This window comes from Protopterus annectens, chromosome 1.part2, assembly GCF_019279795.1.
Source record: "Protopterus annectens isolate FY-2018-M chromosome 1.part2, PAN1.0, whole genome shotgun sequence".
Lineage (NCBI taxonomy): Eukaryota > Metazoa > Chordata > Ceratodontiformes > Protopteridae > Protopterus > Protopterus annectens.
In genome coordinates, this window is record NC_056727.1 from 687,531,092 (window position 1) to 687,554,179 (window position 23,088).

Consider the following 23,088-nt stretch of genomic DNA (forward strand, 5'->3'; position numbering starts at 1 on the left):
CTTTTTGGCATTGAGCTTCAGGCCATGGCTTTGACACCAGGCATCTGTCTCAGTGAGGCCCTTTTGTAGTATGTCCACATCGTTAGGAGTTTTGATTATGGCTCCTAGTTTGCAGTCATCTGCAAACTTTGTTAGCCAAAGACCTTCTGTGTTATCCTGTACTTCAGAGAAGTAGATACCAAACAGGAGAGGACCCAGGACTGAACCCTGTGGTACTCCACTTGTCACTGGTCTGAAGTCGGATTTGGAGTCTGCTACTTTCACAGTGTGGGTTCTGTCCATGAGCCAGTTGGCAACCCATCTTGTGACATAGGGATTTATACCTAGTTTAGTGAGTTTATCTATAATTCCAGAGTGGGGGATGGTGTCGAAAGCCTTGGCGAGATCTAGATAAGCTGTGCAAACCACCTTACCCTCATCTATGGCTTTGGTGACTGCTTCAAAGAAGTCAATCAGGTTTAGGAGACATGATCTGCCTTTTACAAATCCGAACTGGGTAGGGTCCAGAGTTTGGAGATTACCAATGTCTTTGTTTATGAGTTCCATGATGATACGTTCCATGGCCTTGCAGACCAGGCTAGTCAGGCTAATGGGGCGGTAGTTCCCCGGGTCCGTCGTGGACATAACTATAAAAGGCCTTGTGGTTATCTTTATTATCTGCTGCAATTCTATTTTCATAGCTAGCTTTAGAAGATTTGATGAGGGATCTCAACTTTTTGCTGAGGCTGATAAGGGAGTTTTTCCAGTACTGGGACTTCACCTTATTCCGCATCAATTTCCTCCTCCTGTTGTAGAGTTTGTTTATGGCAGGGGACCACCAGATTGGCTTCCTTTTTATGAAGGAGAACATCTTGGTTCTATTGCGTATGGTGAGATCCATGCATTTGTGTATGTGTTCGTACAGTGCCTTGGTGTATGATTCGGCGGTCATGCAACTATTCTCCATATGCATAGGTGCTGTTGAAGTTAGCCACCTCTGTTTTTAGGAGCCCAAAGTTAGCTTTGAAGAAGTTTTTCATGGTGGTTACCTTTGCAGGGAGGCGGGAGGTATGTGGATTTCCAAGGTGATTAGTTTGTGGTCAGATCTAACCTGGATGGGGTTGACTACTGGTGTAGAGCAACAGTAGCCCATGTTAGTAATGACCAGGTCAAGGATGTTGCTACCTCTAGTGGGGGTAAGAACGAGCTGGTCCAGGGCATTGGAATCCATGAATTCCAAGAAACGTTGGGCAAGTGTATTGGTTCAGGAGTAGTTTTCCCAGTTAATTGAGGGGTAGTTGAAGTCACCCTTTATGAGGGTATTAGGTTGGGCCCTAATATTCTCCAGGGTGCTTAAGAATGTGGAGTGTGAGTCTTGGGAAATGAATGGGGACCTATAACAGGCTATGACCTGAATCGCTGTCTTACTCAATGTTAGCTGAACCTGAAGTACCTCCAATGCGTTACGTTGGGCTACAAGTCTGGAGGTGTGCGCATCCTTTATGAATATAGAAACACCACTGTCTTTGGAGCTTCAGTCCAAATTCTGGGGCCAAAAGGTGTGAAATAAGTTATAGCCTGGTAGTGCAGGAGTGCTTTCTGCTGCCTTGAACCAGGTCTCTGTTACAGCACAAATGTCGATGTTCTCCATTTTAAGGAGTGCTTCGAGTGAGTACATTTTGAGATTTAGACTTCTAGCATAGAGCAGCATGACCCTCAGATTGCATTTGTTTGTAGCTGTTACGGTGGTAATTTGGTCTTTGGAACACCGCCTAAAAAAAGGCACTATAGGGGTGCCAAGAGCCTTGGCCAGTATCTGGAAGCCCAGGAGTGACAGATGCAGGCCATCTCTGGCAAAGCATCGAGGTCTGTCAGACAGATACTGGATCCCCTTAGAATGACACTAGAAATTTAGCCTACTGTTGAATTCAATCATTTTCTGCTTGTACTGTGGTATAATTCTGGGTTATGATAGGATGCTGCTCAGGCCTAGGGCCATACCCACCTGGGCTACATAATCCGAGAGCTCCTCCATGTCTCTTTTCATGTAGTCCAGGGAGGTACATCTCAGGTCATTCACACCCACATATACAATGACAGTCATATTTGTACCTGTTGTTGAGGGACCTGAGTGCGTGCATTATGTAGTGGATTCTGGCACCTGACAGGCAGCTGACTTACTTTCTCCTTATTCAACCTAGTGAGTGGGACATGTTTATGTTTTGTAATCTTTTTGTGAGGAACCTTTGCAAGTGTTCCAGTTGCTGCATGAGTCTGATCAAGTACATACCAAAGGGATCGACATCCTCTATGATGGCTCTGATGAGGGCTGAGCACAGTGGTAGGGTGACTTCCCTGGACCTAGATGCCTTGCCCTTACTTCTAATGGGAGCAACACAGGATTTTCTTACTACCTTAGACACATGCTGGCCGAAAGCAAGGTTACTATCTACAGTAGTTCCCAGATCCCGGACTACTCAACTCTTAGAAATGTTTTATGGATGATGTAGTTTCCTGGGGTGGCCAACTTCCCAAAAGTACTATAATGCATTTTTTGGCATTCAGTTTTCAGCCATGGCTTTGGCACCAGGCGTTTCTCTGTGGTAGACCTTCCTGAAGGGTGTTCTCATGTTGTGGAATTCAATGACTGCCAGTAAGCCAAAGGCCTTTAACATTGGCCTTGACTTCCAAGAAGTAGATGCCAAATGGGACTGGGATCAGCATGGGGCTCTGAGGGACTCCACTAGTGACCAACCTCTTTGTGGAGGTGGTCTCAATGATCCTAAACTCCCGGGCACTATCCATTAGCCAGGTGACTATCCAGCATATTATAAAGGGGTTTATGCCCAATTCCACAAGTTTGTTAATGCTCAAGTGGGGTAGTGTATCAAATGACTTAGCCAGATCAAGGTAAGTAGCATGCAACATTTTGTCCTCGTTCATTGCCTTTGTGACTTTTTCAAAGAAGTCCACCAGGTTTCAGTACGCATGACCTTCCTTTGACAAAGCTTGGATAGATCTAGTGTCAGGAGGTCTCCAATATCGTTGCTGATCACTTCCATGATAATTCTTTCCATGGCTTTGCAAATAAAACTAGTCAGACTAATAGGTCTGCAGATGGTCCACCTTTGAAGGGGGACATAGCTCTCAACTGTTCAGATTTTTTCAGAATGTTCAGATTTGTGCCTCATATTTTTGGTCTGTTCCTAATAAAACGTATTGTTTTCTGGCAAAACAGTAAAGACAGAATTCACTATATAATGACAGACATTTAAAATTTCTGGCATCATATCCTTCTGAAAATGCATGGGTAACACAAAATCTTTTATTCTAGCGCTTTCTTAATTTACAAGAGCAATACTTTAAATTTGTCCCTATATTTTGGCCTTTGTCCTCCATTATATGTTTGGCTTTGTCCAGATTTCTTATGCTAAGAGGTTGAGAGGTATGAAGGGGGATGACCATTGCAGTCCTCCACTCTTATGGCACAAAGCCTGTTTTGAGCCTATATGTAAATAATGACTCTAATGGACCTGATTAGTCATATTTTAGACTATTCAGAAAGCATCCCAGAATCTTACTGGGGCCCATTGAGTCTATGTTTTTGGCCTTAGCGAGTGCAGCCAGGACATGCTATATATTTATAATTAGAAGGGTTATGGGGGGGGGGGGTTAAAGGTAGAAGTGAATGTCGGCCAAGAGGTTCACTATATTGCCAGGCTGAGTGAATGTGGCACCATTAAACACAAGTTCAGCACACTACAGTGTGCTGCCTTTGAGGTTTCTGATGTAGGTGGAGAAAGCCTTATGGTCGTCTTCTGTCTGGGGAGTTCTTAACCCTGAAATTGGCTTTATTGAACTTAATTAACCACCTTAGTTGCTGTTTAGTTTGATGTCAGAGTTTTTATCTTTAGGGAGTTACACTTCCTGATTTTAGCCATGATTTTTTTTCTTTTGTTGTATAATTGTAAGAGTTATGATCGGTGAGACCCAATTATAATCTGCTGTAGTGCACAAAGCTTTACCTGCTCCATATGTATTACTGGTTATAAAAAGTCCAGACGTGAGTAGTGTTTTATCAGCTTTAAAAGCCTTTGAAAGCCAGTAAAGCACTTGGCACTGCCAAACAGACAGCAGGCAGAAATGAAGTGTCCCTCTGAAAAATGAATGGCTTTATAAACTGTTCTCCCACACTATGTGTTTATAAATGTAGCAAAGGGAAGTTCTAACAGCTATTAAAGAATTTTACCTTCCGCCACAATTCTTTGCTGTCTAGCAATGTCTGCTGTTAATCCCTAGCACAAGACCTTCTCTTAACAGTGCTTACGGGATGTTTAACGGAAGTTTAAGCACCTTTCTGACATCAGACAAGTGCTTAACAAGGTTGTTTTCTTTCCATTTTTTTGAATGCAATCATAGTACTCCATGCACTAGTCAGATAATGCATATCCTACTAGACCTAATGTAGACTCTGAAGGAAAGACAGTGGCCCAAAAGAAAAGATAAATAAATGCCTAGTGGATGTGAGAAATAACATGGTAATAATTTTAATAAAAGTAGGGCATAAAAACAGTGTAGCTGTGCAGTAAATGTAGCAGTACATTTTTTAAACAAGACTGGAGGTACAAGACTTTTTTTCAATATGGGACTGGAGGTATGGGACATTTTCCAGGGAACAGGGCAAAATGTAAATCTATCTTCAGTTTCAATAACATGTCAGAAAGTGAAAGAAGGAAACCCAGCACCAAGAAAAGACAACTCAAAACTTCACAAGGACACATACAAAACTCTAAGAAGGCAGACCTGATTCACACAAATGGTCAATGACTGATGTTTTTTCAGGAATCTGGATGGATTACATTGCATATGTAGAATGCTATGCAATGATAATTATGATAAAAGTGATGAAAACTACTTAGATTTGATCTAACATAAATAAATCTAAACTCTAGAAACAAAATATAACAGTGCAACATGATGAAAGGATGTGAAGTATCTAAACAGCAACTACACGCTCCAGGGATCTAAACCTCACCACAACAATAAATAGGATGTGCTGGAGGGATAGATTCCTGTCCCAGAGACTTCCCATGCTCTGGAACAAGATTCCAATCTACATTAGGCAGAGCTCTTCGCTAACCCTCTTCAAGAGAAACCTTGACGAGTGGATGGGAAACAGAAAGTTTACCCCAGGGATCACTTCAATGGCTCTGCTGGACAGAGGCACAAGGAACTAATCTAAGGGGGCGGCGAAAGCCAACACATTCTGGCTAGTCTTATAAATGCCTTCGGGCAGATAGCCTAGTACCTACCTATGAACACAACCGAGTTGAACCTGAACATGACTTGTTTGATCCGCTACAGAAGCTATTCAATATCAGCATCAAAAAAAGGTTTTGTGCTGAATGAATGGAGGCTAGCAATGGTTACTCCCTTGCAAAAAGGTGGTAATTACAGACCCATAAGCCTGACCAGTCTCATCCCCAAGACTATGGAAAAAATCATTATGGAATTCATAAATAAGGCTATAGGTAACCTACCGACTCAACTCAATCCAGTTCAGATTCATAAAGGACAGGTCCTGCCTACTTAACCTGGTCAACTTTGTTGAAAAAGTTACTGAAGCAAAAGATGAGGGTAAAAGAGTGCACACCACATATTTAAACCTTGTAAAGCCATTCAACACCATCCCACACACAGCTATTGCAGATAAACTCTCCCAACTAAATATCAACTCCTATGTAATTTCTTCTTCTGGAGCATTTCTCCCTGGGCCTCCACTGAAAACAGGATCTGTGGAACCTAGTCGGACTTTCCCGGTCAACAAATGTAAAATAAAATAAAAATAAAATAAAAAAAATAAATAAATAATTTGCTGGGCAGCAAATTAGCTCATACACAGAACCCAGGAAGTTAGGGTGACTGACTAACTCCTCTAAAATATTTGTCACCAGACGTGTACCCCAGGGTTCAGTCCTTGAGCCATTCCACTTTGGCATTTGCGTCTCAGAAATCAAAGCGAATTTTAAGGGTTTGTGGTTGATCAAGTTTGCAGATGACTGCAAATGCAGTGCCTTCATAAACTCCCAAAAGGACATCATGATCCTCCAAGAAGGCCTGAAAAAACAGCCAATGTAAAAACCATGGACTAAAAGTAAATGCTGAGAAGAGTATAATCACAATCTTTTTAGCCAACATGCTTCCTCTTGTAATTATCACATTGATAACACACCCCTCAAACTTGACCCTATAGTTGGGGATCTGTGAATCTATGTCAGCAATGAACCATCCTTTGATCATGTATCCACTGTTGTAAGGAAGTCATTTTTTTTCATTAAACAGCTGATATCTAAGGGTACTGTGTCTGGATCCAGAAATGAAACTGTTCTACAGTACCCTGCACTCATTAAGCCAGTCATTGAGTATAAAGCACCTTTAGGTGTGTATCTGTCCAAACAACTGTCACAAATGGAGCAACCACAATGCTCTCTCACCAAAAAATCAAGGGCCTAAAACATAAAAACTATGCAAACTGCTCAAAGCCTTGTCCCTATTCTCGGTATCATATAGCCTACTGACGGGCAAACTGTACCTTGTGTATAGAGCTTCAACAGACTCTATACTGTGAGATCTATTACACATTCGCAAGTTCATTTGCATCAAACACCCGCTCAAGGTTTCTCAATCTCTTTTGCAAATAAATAGAACATGTTGGAAGGATAGGTATGTATTACACAGAATACTGCTTCTATGGGAATGTCTTCCACTCCACATAAAGCAAAGTACTCCTCTTACTCTATTCAAACATAATTTTTAGGAACAGATGGGTAAGCCACAAATTCACCCCACATTTAGCACCCCTGTCCCTCATGGACATGAAAAACTGCAAGGCTGCCAGCCTAGCTAGATAGAATTTTGTAAATAATTCTGTCATTTGTAAATATTAATATAAAAATTAAAAAAAAAAATTAAATTAAAAAAATATTGTAAATATTAATATAAAATATAAAAATAAAAAATATTAATATAATTTAAATTGGAACCTGTGTTCTGAGAGACAGCCTTACAAGACTATCTGCAAATATACAGAGCCGAGTATAGTTTTCTTTATTATAGAGTTTGTTGCTTAGATATCTGTTGTCTCACTGTTCTGAGAGTCTGATCTGCAAATATACAGAGCGGAGTATATTTTTTTCAGTTTTATAGTATATACTATTAGTAGTTGCTCAAATCTCTGCTGAAACTGTCTTCCCACCCCCCACCCCCATTTTCTGCCTTGTCTTCAGCTGATATAACTGTTTTTTATAGGTTGTGTGTGTTACCTAACTCAAGGTTCCCTTAATTTGACCTGTTAATAACAGCCTGCATTTAAATTGGAACCTGTGTTCTGAGAGACAGCCTTACAAAACTATCTGCAAATATACAGAGCCAAGTATAGTTTTCTTTATTATAGAGTTTGTTGCTTAGATATCTGTTGTCTCACTGTTCTGAGAGTCTGATCTGCAAATATACAGAGTAGAGTATATTTTTTTGGTTTTATAGTTTATACTATTAGTGGTTGCTCAAATCTCTGCTGAAACTGTCTTCCCCACCCCCCTTCCTGTTTTTGGTTTGTAGTTTAAATTTGGTGGCTTTTGCAGTGCCCGCCCCACTGTAGACTTGATCTAGGACACTCCCCTAGTCCCATCTCTTTACAGCATTCTACCTAATAAATCCTTTCTGCACTTACTTTTAGTCCTTTTTAATTTAATTGCATTTTTCAAACTGTGTGTGGTCTAATTTGCTACATACTCAAGTGCGCTAGCTTGCACTGCATGTGAATTGTTTTTACTACTGTTTTTGCTACTTTTCTGTAAAAAAAAAAAAAAAAAAAAAAAAAAACTAAGCCCGTTTCCTACCTTTCCTGTAACTAGTGTTCCAGATACAGATTTGCTGTATCCAGGACTGTTTGTAAGCTTCTGAGCCCCCCAAGCCTTTCTGTGTTTGAGGGAAGCCTTCTAGCTTATCAGTGGGAGTGGTAAGCATTAGGTAACCTGTCTACCACATAAGCAGTGGTTCTGGCCCAGAATTTGTAATTATTGGCCGTTTGGGCAATCTTCCATTTCTCTCAACTTTCTGATTTGAAAGCCTGCATTTGCACTTGTTTCTGTCCTATAACTCGTCTAGTGCAGATACAGATTCTTAGTTTTAGCACTTAAATTTGCTTATTCATACTCAGCACTTGTTCAGAACTTGTAAGCAATAAATATGCTACTAATTACTATAGCACTCATTTCTCATTACCTAAAGGAAAACAGTATTTGTACTTACTTTTCTCACTGGCATTGAGAAAAACAGCTCTTGTACTCACTTTCCTCACTTATCTAGAGGAAATTTTTTTTATTCAGGCATGTCCAAGGGTCACCTCCCAGTATTCTCCCCTGTCTATCTGATGAATCCGGGCATCTTGAGGCAATGTAGAAATTGCCTCAGGTACACAGACAACCCTCTCCTCCTACCACCCAACACTACAACCTGAGAGAGATGCACTTATCTAGCCAAACTGGAGGCAAAGCTCTCACCAACCAAGACTGAACCGGACAGTCATGAGGAGGTGAACATTTGCACCACACCACACTCAGATAGTCTCACTACGTCTACACCACCAAAATCCATACACAGAAACTCAAAAACATTCGCAGATGGTCTCAATAATAATCTGCCTAAGCAACAGAGACCTCCAAAGCAGAAACACAAGCAACCTCCATCCCCCAACACAACCCAAATGACACACAGCCCACAGATTCAGTGTGCCACTCAAACACAGCCAGTAAGGCAAAACAACATATCCAAAACACTAGTCATAGGTGACTCTATAGTCAGGCACACTGATGTCCCACTCACCAGGCTAAACAAGGAGTAGGTTACTGTCAGCTGCCTGTTGGGTGCCAGGATCCGCCACATAACCCACTCACTCAGGTCACTCCACAACAAGTACAAATATGGCTCTGTCATTGTCCATGTTGGTGTGAATGACCTGAGACGTACCTTCCTGGACTACATGAAGAGAGACATGGAAGAGCTCTGTGATCTTGTAGCCCAGGCAGGTATGACGCTAGCCCTGAGTAGCATTCTGCCATCGCCCAGAATGATACCGCAGTACACGGACAAAATTATTGATTTCAACAATTGGCTAAGCTTCTGGTGTCATTCAAAGGGGATCCAGTATCTGTCTGCTTGGGATGATATGGTCGACAGACCACGATGCTTTGCCACAGATGGCCTGCACCTGTCGCCCCTAGGATTCCGGATACTGGCTAAGGCTCTTGCTGCCCCTATAGTGCCTTTTTTAGGCAGGGTTCAAGTAACAAGTTCACCACCATAACAGGAACAGGTAAGCAAAAACTGAGGGTAATGCTACGCAATGCTGGAATTCTAAATTTCAAAATGCACTCACTCGAGGCACCCCTTAAAATGGAGAACATAGATATCTGTGCAGTGACTGAGACCTGGTTCAAGGTTCCAGAGAGCACCCCTGCACTACCAGACTATAACTCATACCACACTTTTCGGCCATCTAACCTAGACCAAAACACCAAAGGTGGGGGTGTGTTCATATTCATTAAGGATATCCACACCTCCAGGCTAGTTGCTCAGCATAATGCAGCCGAGGTTATCCAAGTGCAACTAACTCCTGGCAAAACTGCAATCCAAATTGTAGCTTGCTAGAGATCCCCCACCATGCCCCAGGAATCCCACTCCTCTTTTCTTGATGTACTGGAAAATATTTGGGTTCAACCAAACACCCTAATAATGGGCGACTAACTACCCCACCATTAACTGGGAAAACTACTCATGTACTAACTCCTTAGCGCAATGCTTTCTGGAATTCATACACTCCAATGCCCTAGATCAACTTATCCACACCCCCACCAGGGGCAACAATATCCTAGACCTAGTCATTACCAACATGAGTGACCGGTGTTCCTCACCTGAAGTCAACTCCTCGTTGGTCCGATCCAACCATAAGCTAATCACCCTCGATATCCACATCCCACCCCCACCCCCCATTAAGGAAACCACAGTAAGAAATTTCTCCAAAGCCAACTTCACGCTTCTTAAGACAGAAGTGAACTTCATGACACCCATGCAGATGGACAATACAGTTACAACTGCTGAATCCTACACAAATGCGCTCTATAAGCACCTACATGAGTGCATGGATCATGCTATCCAAAACAGAACCAAGACGCTATCCTCCAAAAAAAGGAAGCCAATCTGGTGGTCTCCTGCCATAAACAACCTGTACAACAGAAGGAAGAAACTGTTGCAAAAGACAGTAAAATCCCATGAGTGGAGGAGCTCCCTGGTTGGCCTCAGTAAGAAGCTGAGATCCCTTATAAGATCCTCCAAAGCTAGCTACGAAAATAAAATTGCCACTAATTCCAAGGACAACCACAAAGCATTCTATAGCTATGTCAAGAATCTCAATGGCAACACCCAGATCTGCTCTGAGTTACAGCACAAAGGCATGAAAATTACAGAACCAACTGATATTGCCAACATCCTGGCAGATAGGTTCAGTGCTAACTTTACCCCACCCCCCCCCACCCCCTAAAGGGCCAATATCTATACAGGAAGAATGCAGAGTCCCTGTAATCACAACTACGCAGGTGAAAACTGCACTCTCTAAAGCCAAAAACACAGCATCCATGGGACCGGACAACATACCAGGCTGCGTTTTACACGAACTTCAGAATGAACTGGCTCCCCACTTAAGCACCATGTTCAATAATAGCCTCGCATCAGGCTTTGTTCCCACTGAATGGCGCACAGCAACAGTTATCCCACTCCACAAAGGGGGAGCCACCACTAATCCCGGGAACTATAGACCTATTAGCCTGACAAGCCTGGTCTGCAAAGCCATGGAATGTATCATCATGGAACTCAAAGGCATTGGTAATCTCCAAACTCTGGATCCCACCCAGTTCGGGTTTGTGAAAGGCAGATCATGCCTCCTGAACCTGATCGACTTCTTTGAGGCAGTCACCAAAGCCGTAGATGAGGGTAAAGTGGTTCACACAGCCTATCTTGACCTCGCCAAGGCTTTCGACATCATCCCCCATTCTGGAATTATAGCTAAACTCAATAAACTAGGCATAAATCCCTACATCACAAGATGGGTTGCCAACTGGCTCACTGACAGAACCTACACTGTAAAAGTTGCAGACTCCAAATCTGACCTCAAACCAGTGACAAGTGGAGTACCACAGGGTTCCGTCCTGGGACCGCTCCTGTTTGGTATCTACTTCTCTGAAGTACAGGCTAACACAGAAGGCCTCTGGCTAACGAAGTTCGCAGATGACTGCAAACTAGGAGCCATAGTCAAGTCCCCAAATGATGTAAACATCCTACAGAAGGGCCTCTCTGAGACAGATGCCTGGTGTCAGAGCCATGGCCTCAAGCTCAATGCCAAAAAGTGCAGTGTCATCCCCTTTGGTAAAAACTCCGTACCCATGAACTACCACATAGGCAGCAATCTACTTAACACCGAACGCGTGATAAGAGACCTTGGGACCCAGGTGGACAGTAGTCTCTCCTTTGATAGGCACATCGCCACAATAGTCAGGATGTCCTTCTACGTGGCACACCTCATCATAAAAGGGTTCTCGTCCAGGAAAAAAGAGGTCATCGTTACCCTCTACTCATCACTCATTAGACCCATTATAGATTACAAAGCCCCTTTTGGAATGTACCTCAAGACATCTGCAGCAGCTGGAAAGGCCACAGAAGTACCTCACAAAGAGGATTACTGGACTCAAACAAATGCCCTACACTGACCGCCTCAAAAAATTCCAGCTTTACTCTGTAGCATATCACCTACTCAGAGCTGATCTCTGTCGAACATATAAAGCTATGTCAAACCCAGAGTTGTTGGACATGCTACACCTAAAGAAATCCCAATCCTTCCAAGCTACACGCTCTAGGGACCTAAACCTTGTCACCACAACAAACAGGACATGCTGGAGGGATAGATTCCTATCCCAGAGACTTCCCATACTCTGGAACAGGCTACCCATGCCAAGCAAAGTTCTTCATTAGCACTCTTCAAGAAAAATCTTGATGAGTGGATGGGAAATAGGAAATACACCCCGGGGATCACTTCTGTGTCGCTGCTCGTCAGTGGCACAGGAAAATAACTTTCTTGGGTGGCGTAAGCCAGGGAACCTTGTTGGCTAGGCTTGCATAGGCCCTTGGGCCGATAGCCTAGTACCTACCTATGAACCTATGAACCACAGGGCTTGGTTTACAAATGTAAAGAGAACTATATGTTATGATTAAACCATATGCTGTACTGAGCTTCAAAAATGTAACCACAGTGCACTCTGCTGGAAGAAAGCTGATAAATCGAGCATTGTATGACTTTTTGATCTCAAGCTCAGAGACTGGGCCACAAAATTTTTCTATTGTCTTGATTTAAGAGATGATTACTAAGATTTTACATGTATAATGTCTTTTATTGGTATGGCTTCCTGGCCAGGTGCAGCTTACAAAAAGAAATGTAAATTTTGAGTTTATGTTAGCCTGGGAACCAGAGAAGCATTAAGCATGATATAATGTGAAATGACTCAGCAGTACTGTGTTATCAATTTAAGACTTTCTCAGAGAGACAGAATTAAGCATTTTGGATTTTGTCTGAAGAACATCCAATCACCAGCACTTGCTTGCTCTGTAAGTAAGATATTTATGTAGAACAGTGATTTATCTTAGAAATAGAAACAGCAGATTAGTCTAGCTGTTTTCTATATTTATGTCAGACTAAATCTTTTTTAAACCTTTCAACTGTGGCTGTTTTGTGTAGAGATAATTTAAGCTCTAGAGTACTTGCATGTATTTGGTGTACAAAGCCACTTCAATAGTCTTGCTGCTCGTCACACTTACTAATTGGATAATAATATTGCACAGTAAAATTGGACACCCTTTGGTAAGGGCCTTATTAGTAGCTGACAAATAGTGGTTGGTGGCAGTGGATTACTATCTTATAGGCTGGGAAGAAAGGGCACACAGCTGGAGAACCTATATGCTAGCCTTCCCCAGGAGTGTATGTGCATTTGTATACAACTCATATCTTAAAGTGTGTCAGCTACTTGGGCAGGGACACAAAGCACTGGTTGGACAAAGAGGGTGCTGGAGGTTTTGGCTTGACCTCTAGGCTGAGATCTCCCAGTGGGGAGTTTTATTGGGGATCTGGGGAGAAAGGGAGAAACCAGCCCCAGACTGACTGTGATCTCTGTGTGCTCTTAAAGGAAATTGTACTTTCCTGTGTATGTACTTGTTATCCTTCCCAATGTGCATGCCCCTCACTGGTGCTAGTGGTGAAGATTGAGGCTCCTTGATTACTGGGCCAGTGCACGGGCATTACATATTAATTGTTTGGCAGTGGTGGTATATCCACATCAAATATTAATTGTTTGATTGTGGTGAGTTAGCCACATCACATATTAATTTGCTTGTAGTGGTGTGGACATTGAATTCCTGTAGCTTGTGGGCAGTGATCACTGAAGGTGTTTTTGTACTCTAAATCACGCACGCAGTGAATATTCAGAGTTCAGATCACAACTGTTTTATTTTTTTTTTGTTAACTTAGTCAGGGAGAGCAGGCAAACATGTCAGCAGAGGAGTATGATGGCAAGCTGACGAGGCAGTTGGCTGAGATGTGCCAAGCTAAGGGACTGGTGCATGGAAACCTGGCTAAGGCAGACATGATTTCAGCTTTGGTCCCAGCTGCATCAGAAAACAGCAATCAGGAGGGCGATCAGACTGGCTGTGAAGATGTACAATACTCAGAGAATAGACAGCTCAACTTTTCTGCAGAATTCTGAAGCTAAAGAGACTTGAGTTGGAGGCCAGGCTTTTGGAAATGGAAGCTGTGGAGAAGGAGAGGCAGAGGCAGCATGAAAAGGAGATGCTGACTCTTCACCAGAGTCATGGAGGTAATGGAGAAGGGAGAAACTGGACCCGGGAAGCACAAAAGGTCAGTAATTTCTTCCACAGTTTACAGAGGAGGATAATTTTGATAGTTTTAATCATATGTTTGAGTGGGTATGTAAACAGCATGATTTTGACCAAAGGCTCTGGGTATGGTTCCTGACCCCCTTACTCCATGGTAAAGCTGTAACTGTGTTGTCTAAATTATTCGATCGTGAATATGTTGATTATACTGCAGTTAATAATTGTTTGCTAGAATTTTTTTAAGCTAACACCGGAGGCTTATAGGAAAAGATTTTGTGAGCATAAATGCAAGACAGATGAAAATGTGTGTGAATATGTTGCTGACCTGAGCACTTATTTTCATAGGTGAGTGAGTGGATGTCAGGTCACCACTTTTGAAGGGCTGGCAGACCTTTTGGTGAGGGAACAAGCCCTTAGCACTTTGCTTGAGGACATGAGGATCTGGTTAGCTAATAGACAATGTGCTACTTCAGATGAGTTGGGGAAGAAGGGAGACCTATAACTAGCAAGCAAAACATCCTTGCACAGGAAAGGGACCCACAGTATTGCTCATGGGTCTAAAGGAACCCACGGTGGGCAGCCCAGACTGCTCCAACAAAATTTGACAGTAGCAAGGGAAGGCCACTAGTCCAAGTACACATCCAGGACCACTGGGTTAAATGTTTTGAACACAACCAGTGGGGCCATGTGGCATTTAGATGTCCACAGAGGCAAAGTGGGGAACAAAAGGTGAGAGCCAATAAGTGGGAAGGACAAAATGCCAATAGTAGGCTGTCTTGAGACAACCAGGGTAGTAGCAAACTACAACCAGAGGTTATATCCTATCACAGTGAATGGCAAAGAGGCCATTGCTGACAGAGACAGCCTCTGACATAACCATTGTGAAGCCTGCAATGGTTACAGAGGAGCACTACCTGCCTGGCCAGTCTACTCCAGTAAGAGCTTTAGGAGGGACCCCATTCAAAATACCTTTGTCTAGGATTCACCTTGACTGGGAGGGTGGAAAAGGAAGCAAGCAAGTAGGTGTGTTTGAGGATATCCCTGCAGATGTCCTGAGAGGGAATGATTTTGATAATGCAGTACCATGTGCTCATGCAGTTACACACCATCAGGGTTGCAGACAAGCATGTGGGTCTGGTAGCCTGGGGAAGAGCCAGACAGACTGCACACTTGCAGCCAGGACTGGTGAGGTGGTTACTTCAGGGAGCGATTTACCCTGTAACAGAGACTGGAAGTGAGCCACAGCTGCTTGTGTGTACTGATGATCCCTTGGACAGAGTGACTGCAAAGCTAAATGTGATTAGTAGTACCCAGGCTGACAGTGGGGCATCACTATCAGAGGATACCAGACTTCCTGTGGAAGGGGAGTTGGGAAGGGTTTCAAAGAGCTGAGAAAGGCTCCGCTCTCAGACCCTACATTACAAAGCCTGAGGCAGGTAGCTAGGGAGGCACCTGATTCTCCATGTAAGGGGGGATCTGCATACTGGGACAAAAGGTTACTGTACAGAGAGAGTGGACCCCTGAGGGAGGCCTAGAAGGTGAGAGGATACAGCAGTTGGTAGTGCCTAGAGCCTACCATCTGACACTTCTAGCCATATCCCATAATATTCCCTTTGCAGGTAATACGGGCATTAAACATACAAAGAGAAGTATTATGCAGAACTTCTATTGGCATAAAACGTACAAAGAGATGTATTATGCAGAACTTCTATTGGCCTGGAATTTCCAGAGAAGTACAGGGTACTGCAGGACCTGTGAGCAGTACCAAAAAGTAGGCAAGGCAGGAGAAAAGATGAAAGCTCCTTTGATGCCTTTGCCTGTGATTAAAGAGCCATTTCAGAGGGTAGCTACGGATATTGTGGGGCCTCTGAGTACCCCAAGTTCCACAGGGAAAAAGTATATCCTAGTGGTATTAGATTATGCTACTAGTTACCCTGAGGCAGTGGCTTTGTCCTCCATTGAGGCAGAAAAGGTGGCAAATGCTTTGTTAGAGATTTTCAGCAGTGTAAGTTTCCCAAAAGAAATACTAACTGACAGAGGTGCCAATTTCATGTCAGACCTCCTGGCTTATCTGTGGAAGTACTGTGGGGTGAAGCACCTAAAGACCACTCCTACCATCCGCAGAATAATAGTCTTGTTGAGAGGTTAAACTCTACACTCAAGTCCATGCTACAGGCATTTGCAGACCACTCTAAGAGGGACTGGGACAAATATTTGCCCCAGCTGTTTGCTTACAGAGAGGTTCCCCAGGAATCCATGAGGTTAGGTTTTCACCCTTTGAGTTGCTGTATGGACATAGGGTGAGAGGTCCTCTAGATTTAATTTGTGATGAATGGGAAGACGAGTGTGAACCTCACAAGGAGTCTATTGTGGCATATGCCCTAGACCTCAGGACAAGACTCAGGGAACTCATGGGCTTGGCCCAGGAGAACCTGACAGAAGCCCAACAACAGAAAAAGGTCTGGTATGACAGGAATGCTCGAGCTAGAGAGTATGCGCCATAAGGCAGCAGGTAATGGTTCTCATTTCTGTCAGACACAACAAGCAGCTTGGGAGGGACCCCACAAGTTGTAAGAAAGGTAAGTGACATTAACTACATTATAGAACTGCTAGGCAGGAGGCAAGGGCATAAACTGTACCATGTTAACATGATGAAGCCTTACCATGGATAGGGAGGCCCTTGTGCTGCCTATCTGTAGTGGATTGCAGGAGGAGTCTGAGGAAGATCTGGTGACTGATCTCCTCAATGAGGCTCGGACTGACAAGTCAGTAGAAGGGGTAGCAATGTCCCAGTAGCTATATCCTACCCAAGTTTGAGAAATCAGAGCAGTGTTACAGGAATTTGGGGACAAGTTCACGGTGAAACGAGGGTGCACCCACCTGGTGCACCACCGGGTGGATACAGGATCCCAAAGGCCTATTAGGCAGGCCCCTTAAAGGGTGCCTGAGAGAGTGAAACAGACTCTGAGGGAGGAGATGCAGGAAATGTTGGAACTGGGGTAATTCAAGAGTCCAACAGTCCCTGGCCCTCCCCAGTGGTGCTGATGCCAAAGAAGGATGGCAACACCAGGTTCTGTGTGGACTACAGGAAATTAAATAGTCACACAGAGTCAGATGCTTACCCCATGCCTAGGACAGATGAAGCCCTAGAGCAGCTGGAAGGGGATAAGTATTTTACCACCATTGATCTTACCAAGGGTTGCTGGCAGATGCCCTTGACTCCCAGTGCTAGAGATAGAGATCAGCCTTTGTGACTCCTTTTGGCTTGTATGAGTTCAAAAAGAGGCCCTTAGGGATGAAAAATGCCCCAGCAACTTTCCAGAGGCTGGTAGATCATATCCTAGCAGGAGGGTTTACCCTTGCTTACCTAGATGATACTGCCATCTACAGCCAATCCTGGCAAGAGCATCTTCAACATGTAAGGGAGGTGCTGGCAGACTACAGAGGGCAGGGTTGACCATTAAGCAGAGCAAATGTCAGGTGGGTAGGGCACAGGTCTCCTACCTGGGACAGAGTGGGGAGTGGTAAGATCAGGCCATAACCTGCCAAAGTGGAAGCCATTCAGGCATGGCCTGCACCAGTTACCAAAAAGCAGTTGAGGGCATTCTTAGGGAGCAGAGTACTACAGAAAGTTCATCCCCATTTATAGTACCATAGCTGCTCCCTTCACAGACCTGACAAGGAAAAACATGCCAGATAAGGTAGTGTGGACCCCCAGCATGTGAGCAAGCATTCTAGAAGCTTAAAGAAGCTTTGGGAGGACCCTCTGTGTTAGCCAGTCCAGATTACAGCAAAGAATCTGTTGTGCAGATGGAACTTTCAAACCATGGGGTGGGGACTGTACTTAACTGGATTTCATCAGAGGGAGAAGAGCAGCCTGTGGTTTATCTCAGTCATAGGCTCCAACCCAGGGAGGAATGCTATGCAGCTGTAGAAAAGGAATGTCTAACCATAGTGTAGGCACTGCAGAAACTTCAGCCTTATCTGTATGGAAGGAAATTCACTGTAGTCACAGATCACAATCCCCTAACATGGCTACATCGAGCCAGCCAGCAAAATGCCAAGTTGTTAAGGCGGAGCCTAGGGTTGCAAGCATATGATATGTCACTGCAGCATCGCCGTGGGATTAGCAATGCCAACACAGATGGGTTCTCAAGACATGGAATGGGGTAAGGTATACCCAGATAGACTCAACCCTCTCAAGCAACATTTCTCAAGGGCACTTGAAAAACTAGCTTGAGTTCTCGGGGGGGGGGGGGGGTGAAAAATTGAAAGGCTGCCAGCCTAGCTAGAAATTTTGTAAATAATTCTATATCATTTGTAAATATTAATATAATCCACAGGCTTGGTTTACAAATGTAAAGAGAACTATATGCTATGATTAAACCATATGTTGTACTGAGCTTCAAAAATGTAACCACAGTGCACTCTGCTGGAAGAAAGCTGACAAGTCAAGCACTGTATGAATGTCTGATCTCAAGCTCAGAGACAGGATGTCTGGGCCAGGAAATCCTTTCTATTGTTCTGATTTAAGAGATAATTACTAAGGTTTTGCATGTATAATGACTTATTGCTGTGGCTTCTTGGCCAGGTGCAGCTTACAAAAAGATGTGCAAATTTTGGGTTTCTGTTAGCCTGGGAACCAGAGAAGTGTCAAGAATGATGTAATGTGAAATGACTCGGCAGTACTGTGTTATCAATTTAAGACTTTCTCAGAGAGACAGAATTAAGCCGTTTGGATTTTGTCTGAATAACATCCACTCACCAGCACTTGCTTGCTCTGTAAGATATTTATTTAGAACAGTGATTTCTCTTAGAAATAGATAGAAATAGCCAGATTAGTCTAGATGTTTTCTATATTTATGTCAGACTATTCTACAGTATTAATTTAAAGCATTTTCCTGTGATTTCTGAACTCTGTAATGTCATTGTGTTGAAGTAATAAGATTTGCCTTGTGTTTTTATTATTTATTAAATATTATTTAAACCTTTAAACTGTGGTTGTTTTGTATAGAGATAATTTAAGCTCTAGAGTACTTGCATGTATATGGTGATACTGTACAAAGCCACTCCATTAGTCTTGCTGTTCATCACACTTACTAACTGGATAATAATATTGCACAGTAATGGTAAGGGCCTTATTAGTAGCTGATAAATAGGGGTTGGTGGCAGCAGATTACTACCTTATAGCCTGGGCAGAAAGAGGCATTGCTGGAGAACCCTGCCGGCCTTCCCCAGGAGTGTGTGTGTGTTTGTATATAACTCATATCTTTGTGTGTATGTGTCAGCTACTTGGGCAGGGACACAAAACACTGGTTGGACAGACAGGGTACTGGAGGTTTTGGCTTGACCACTAGGCTGAGATATGTACCCCTATAGCTGTGCCAGTGGGGAGTCTTAATGGGGATCTGAGGAGAAAGGGAGAAATCAGCCCCAGACTGACTGTGATCTCTGTGTGCTCTTAAGGGAAATTGTACTTTACTGTGTGCGTACTTGATATCCTTCCCAATGTGCACGCCCCTCACTGGTGCTAGTGGTGAGGATGGAGGCTCCTTGATTACTGGGCCAGTGCATGGGCGTCACAAGGGGAAACACTGTGTCCCAACATATCCTTTTTCAGCCCATCTCTGGTTTATTTGCACGCACAATATAAGGGCTAAAAACTACCATGGGAATGAATGGCTAGCCTTCTTAAGATCCTCACAGATCAACAAATGATTAAGTACTTATAAATATAAGTAAGCCTGAAGCTTTTTTGTTAATATGTCAACTGATCCTTACCTGTTAAGCTTTTAAGTTTCTAGTTTCTGTTCCCTATAGCCAAGAGCAGAAGTAATTTAGCCATAGATAGCTATAGCACTTGAAATGAAGAATTACAAAACCTCTAATATTGGCTACAGGACTGCATGCTAAAGGCCAATTTTTCTAAAATCCATGAACTGTCATATTGCTTCACTGCTGATTTCTAAGGACAGTAGTGCTTACTGTAGTAACAGAGTTTAGCCTAAAAACAAAATCAATCTAAACAAATAGAAAAATAGAAAATGAATTTTCAAAGAATGCATATGATGGAATAAATACCACAGTAGAGTACAGAGCTCCCAATACAGATTACTCAACCTCTAAACCAAACCATGAGAAGCACCACTCATTTTAGTTGATCAGAATAAAAAAAATCTCATTTACCTTTTAAAACCAAAGTTCTTCCAGAGATCGTTAATTTTAACCTGCCCTGATGGCTTGTTTTCATCATTAAAAGTAGTTTTCTTCTTCTGGGAAGATGAGGATCGCTTTCTTAAACCACTAGCCTTTGCCGGACCTGAAAGCTTGAAAGTTGTATTTTGTTTTGGTGTTCCTGGGCTAACCCTTTGTAACCTGAGTACCTGCAGGTTAAAAAAAAAAAAAAGTTAAATTTACCTGTCATCTGTAACATTATTAAACAAAAAATGGACTTTTCAGTTTGTTCCTGGCATTTCTATCACTGCTATGTACTCGAGCACAGTATTTGCAAAAGGGTTTCCTTTAAGTACGAAGGCTGCTTTTACTGAAGGAAGCTGGAAGAGGAACCAAAGTATTGGGGAACAATTGCAGGCTAGTGATTGCCTTCCCTCCCAGGGACTGACAGAGTATAGTCAAACTGAAAGGGTTGGGGGGGACCCTAAATAAAAGACCTGCACTGGTTGAGTTTTTAATTGAATCTAGAACAGTAGCTGCTGTTAAGAGAAACTCAGTAGGGCATATAAAATATTGCATGATAGCTATAGGAATCAGAGGAGGTCAGAAAAGATTAGATAAGCAATTCACAAAGAAACAATGGGAGGAAATGTGTGTGGCTCCCAAATATGCAACAAAATCTTTAAGATTTTGGATTTTTGCCTGGAAGTGTTTGCATAGATACTTTCATACCCCAGACACCACATTTTTCCTCACGTAGATGGCAAATGGTGGAGGTGTAATGGAGAAGAGACAGGTACCCGAGAGCATATGATCTCGGAGTCTAATGAGTTGTCAGACTTTAAAAATTCCCTACAGATTACTCTGTCAGGAATAAATAAACCTAACCAGTGCAGGTCTTCACTTTGGATTTTATACCTTTCTCTGTCTATACTCTGATATCAATTCCTGATAGGAAAGGCAGTCTCTAGCCTGCAGTCCAAATGTCTTTGTGGCCTCTTCCCATTCTATTACCTTTCCCTCTTTCATTTTTTGTTCCCAATACCTTGGTTTCTTTGCCAGCTTCCTCCAGTAAACTTACTCCATCTTGCCTGTTCTCTGTACCCATAAGTGCAGTAATCCCTATTGGCAGAATCGCCTTTCTCCATTCCCATATTGGTTTAGTTCTCAGCATACTTTTTGCTACTTTATGAATATAATTTTCTGTACAACTGTTGTCATTCTCCTTAAGGATGTGCATCCAAAATCTCACTCTCTCCTTATTTCTTGAATCCCCCCCCACACACACACACTTTACTGTCATCCCTTTCTAAGTTGAATTGCAGCTTTCTGCTTGTGTTGTGCATAAGAGCCTTAACTGTGTAGCTCTAAAATATCCTTTCAAATCAGGTAATCCTAAACCACTGTGTTCTACTGGAAGGATCAGCTTATCCTACTTGACTTGTGCTCTCTTCCCTTCCCAAATAAAATCCTTCAACTCTATTAAATTACTATCCACAACTTCTCTTCTGGTTGACAAAAAATACTCCTGACTATGCTATCCATATCCATAGGCATGAGTTTCTAATTTCTCAGCTTTTAACTATGTCTTGTCTCTTCTCATATATCCTTACTTGCCTTAACGGAATACTTTTTAACCCAATCTCCCAAATATTTAATTTTATCATTTCCATAAATATGACTATTGCTGAACTAATTCACTTGTGGGTACATAAGTTTACAGCTACAGCCTTTGTTTTATCTTCATTAATTTTAATTTTATATTATAAAAAAAACTTGCAACTGTCTCAATGTTCCACAGCACTGAGATATCCTTTTCTGGGTGTTTTATCAAGTACAAAATAATACTGTCTGCAAATAAAGCCAACTTTTCTTGATTACCATACCAATTATATCCTTGAATTTCTGATTCACTTATTTTCTTTGCCAATGGTACAAAATATAACAATAAAGGGAAAATAGGACAACCCTGGATTCTCTGTTAAGACACAACTTATCAGAGAGGAACACTCCCAGTTTGATATTTGCCTCTGATCCTTCATATATCCTACTAATTAACCTTAGTATTATATCAGGGAATGCAAATGCTTCCATTGCCCAATCTCATCTTGCTCTGTTGATTGCTTTCTCTAGATCAAGAGCCAGCAACAACAGTGGTATTTTCTTACAGTCTGCTTCCCTCTGGATCATCATTGTTCTATTAATGTTGTCAAATGTTTGCCTCCCCTCCACAAAACCATACTGATCCATATTTATCAATTTTGGCAACACCTTTACCATTCTTTCATCTATTATAAACAAACACTTGATTTAAAATTGAACTGGGCCTATATGAAGCTGGATCTGTTGGGCCTTTACCATCTTTAGGTATTTCAGCTGGCACAGCATTTTTCCAGGATGCTGGCGTTTCCCTTCATTTTAAAATACTGTTAATCAAAACCTTACAGATCTTTATCACTTTCTTCCCTCCTAGCTTCCAAATTTCCACCATAATACCATATTTTCCTGGAGAATTTCCTGCAGACAGGTTATAAGTCACCATTTTTTTATCTTATCTCCTCCTATCATAACTATTAAATATTCCAATTTTAGAGGTAGATGAGACTTAAATCTTCCATAAATATTTCCATTTGTGCATTTTCTTGACACCCCCATTTCTCTGCTTTATACAAATTTTCATAAAATTTCTGAAATCTCTCTAATACCTCAACAACATCACTGGTTATTATTCTTGTTGCATGTTCCCTAAGTTTGGCAACAATCCTTTTTACTTTCTGTTGCCAAAGTTGTTTTGAAGACCACTGTTGACTGCAATTGTGCTCCTCTGTGACTGCACTTAAGAGTACCGAACCCTGGAAATTTTGCACTTTTGCCAAGGTCAGTAATGTAACCTGGACCATCAATGGCATCTATTTAGATGACAACTCACTGATAAAGAAACAG

General features: G+C 42.4%; 1 protein-coding gene across 1 annotated transcript in view; it reads right to left on the bottom strand.

Moving 5' to 3' along the window:
* The window catches only part of EXO1 (exonuclease 1), a gene marked incomplete in the record, with an annotated part of 597,212 nt that overhangs the window by 46,262 nt on the left and 527,862 nt on the right, over positions 1-23,088 (bottom strand). The window contains 1 exon segment of the mRNA XM_044058406.1: positions 20,158-20,354. Within this exon segment, the coding sequence (XP_043914341.1) occupies positions 20,158-20,354 (197 nt within the window).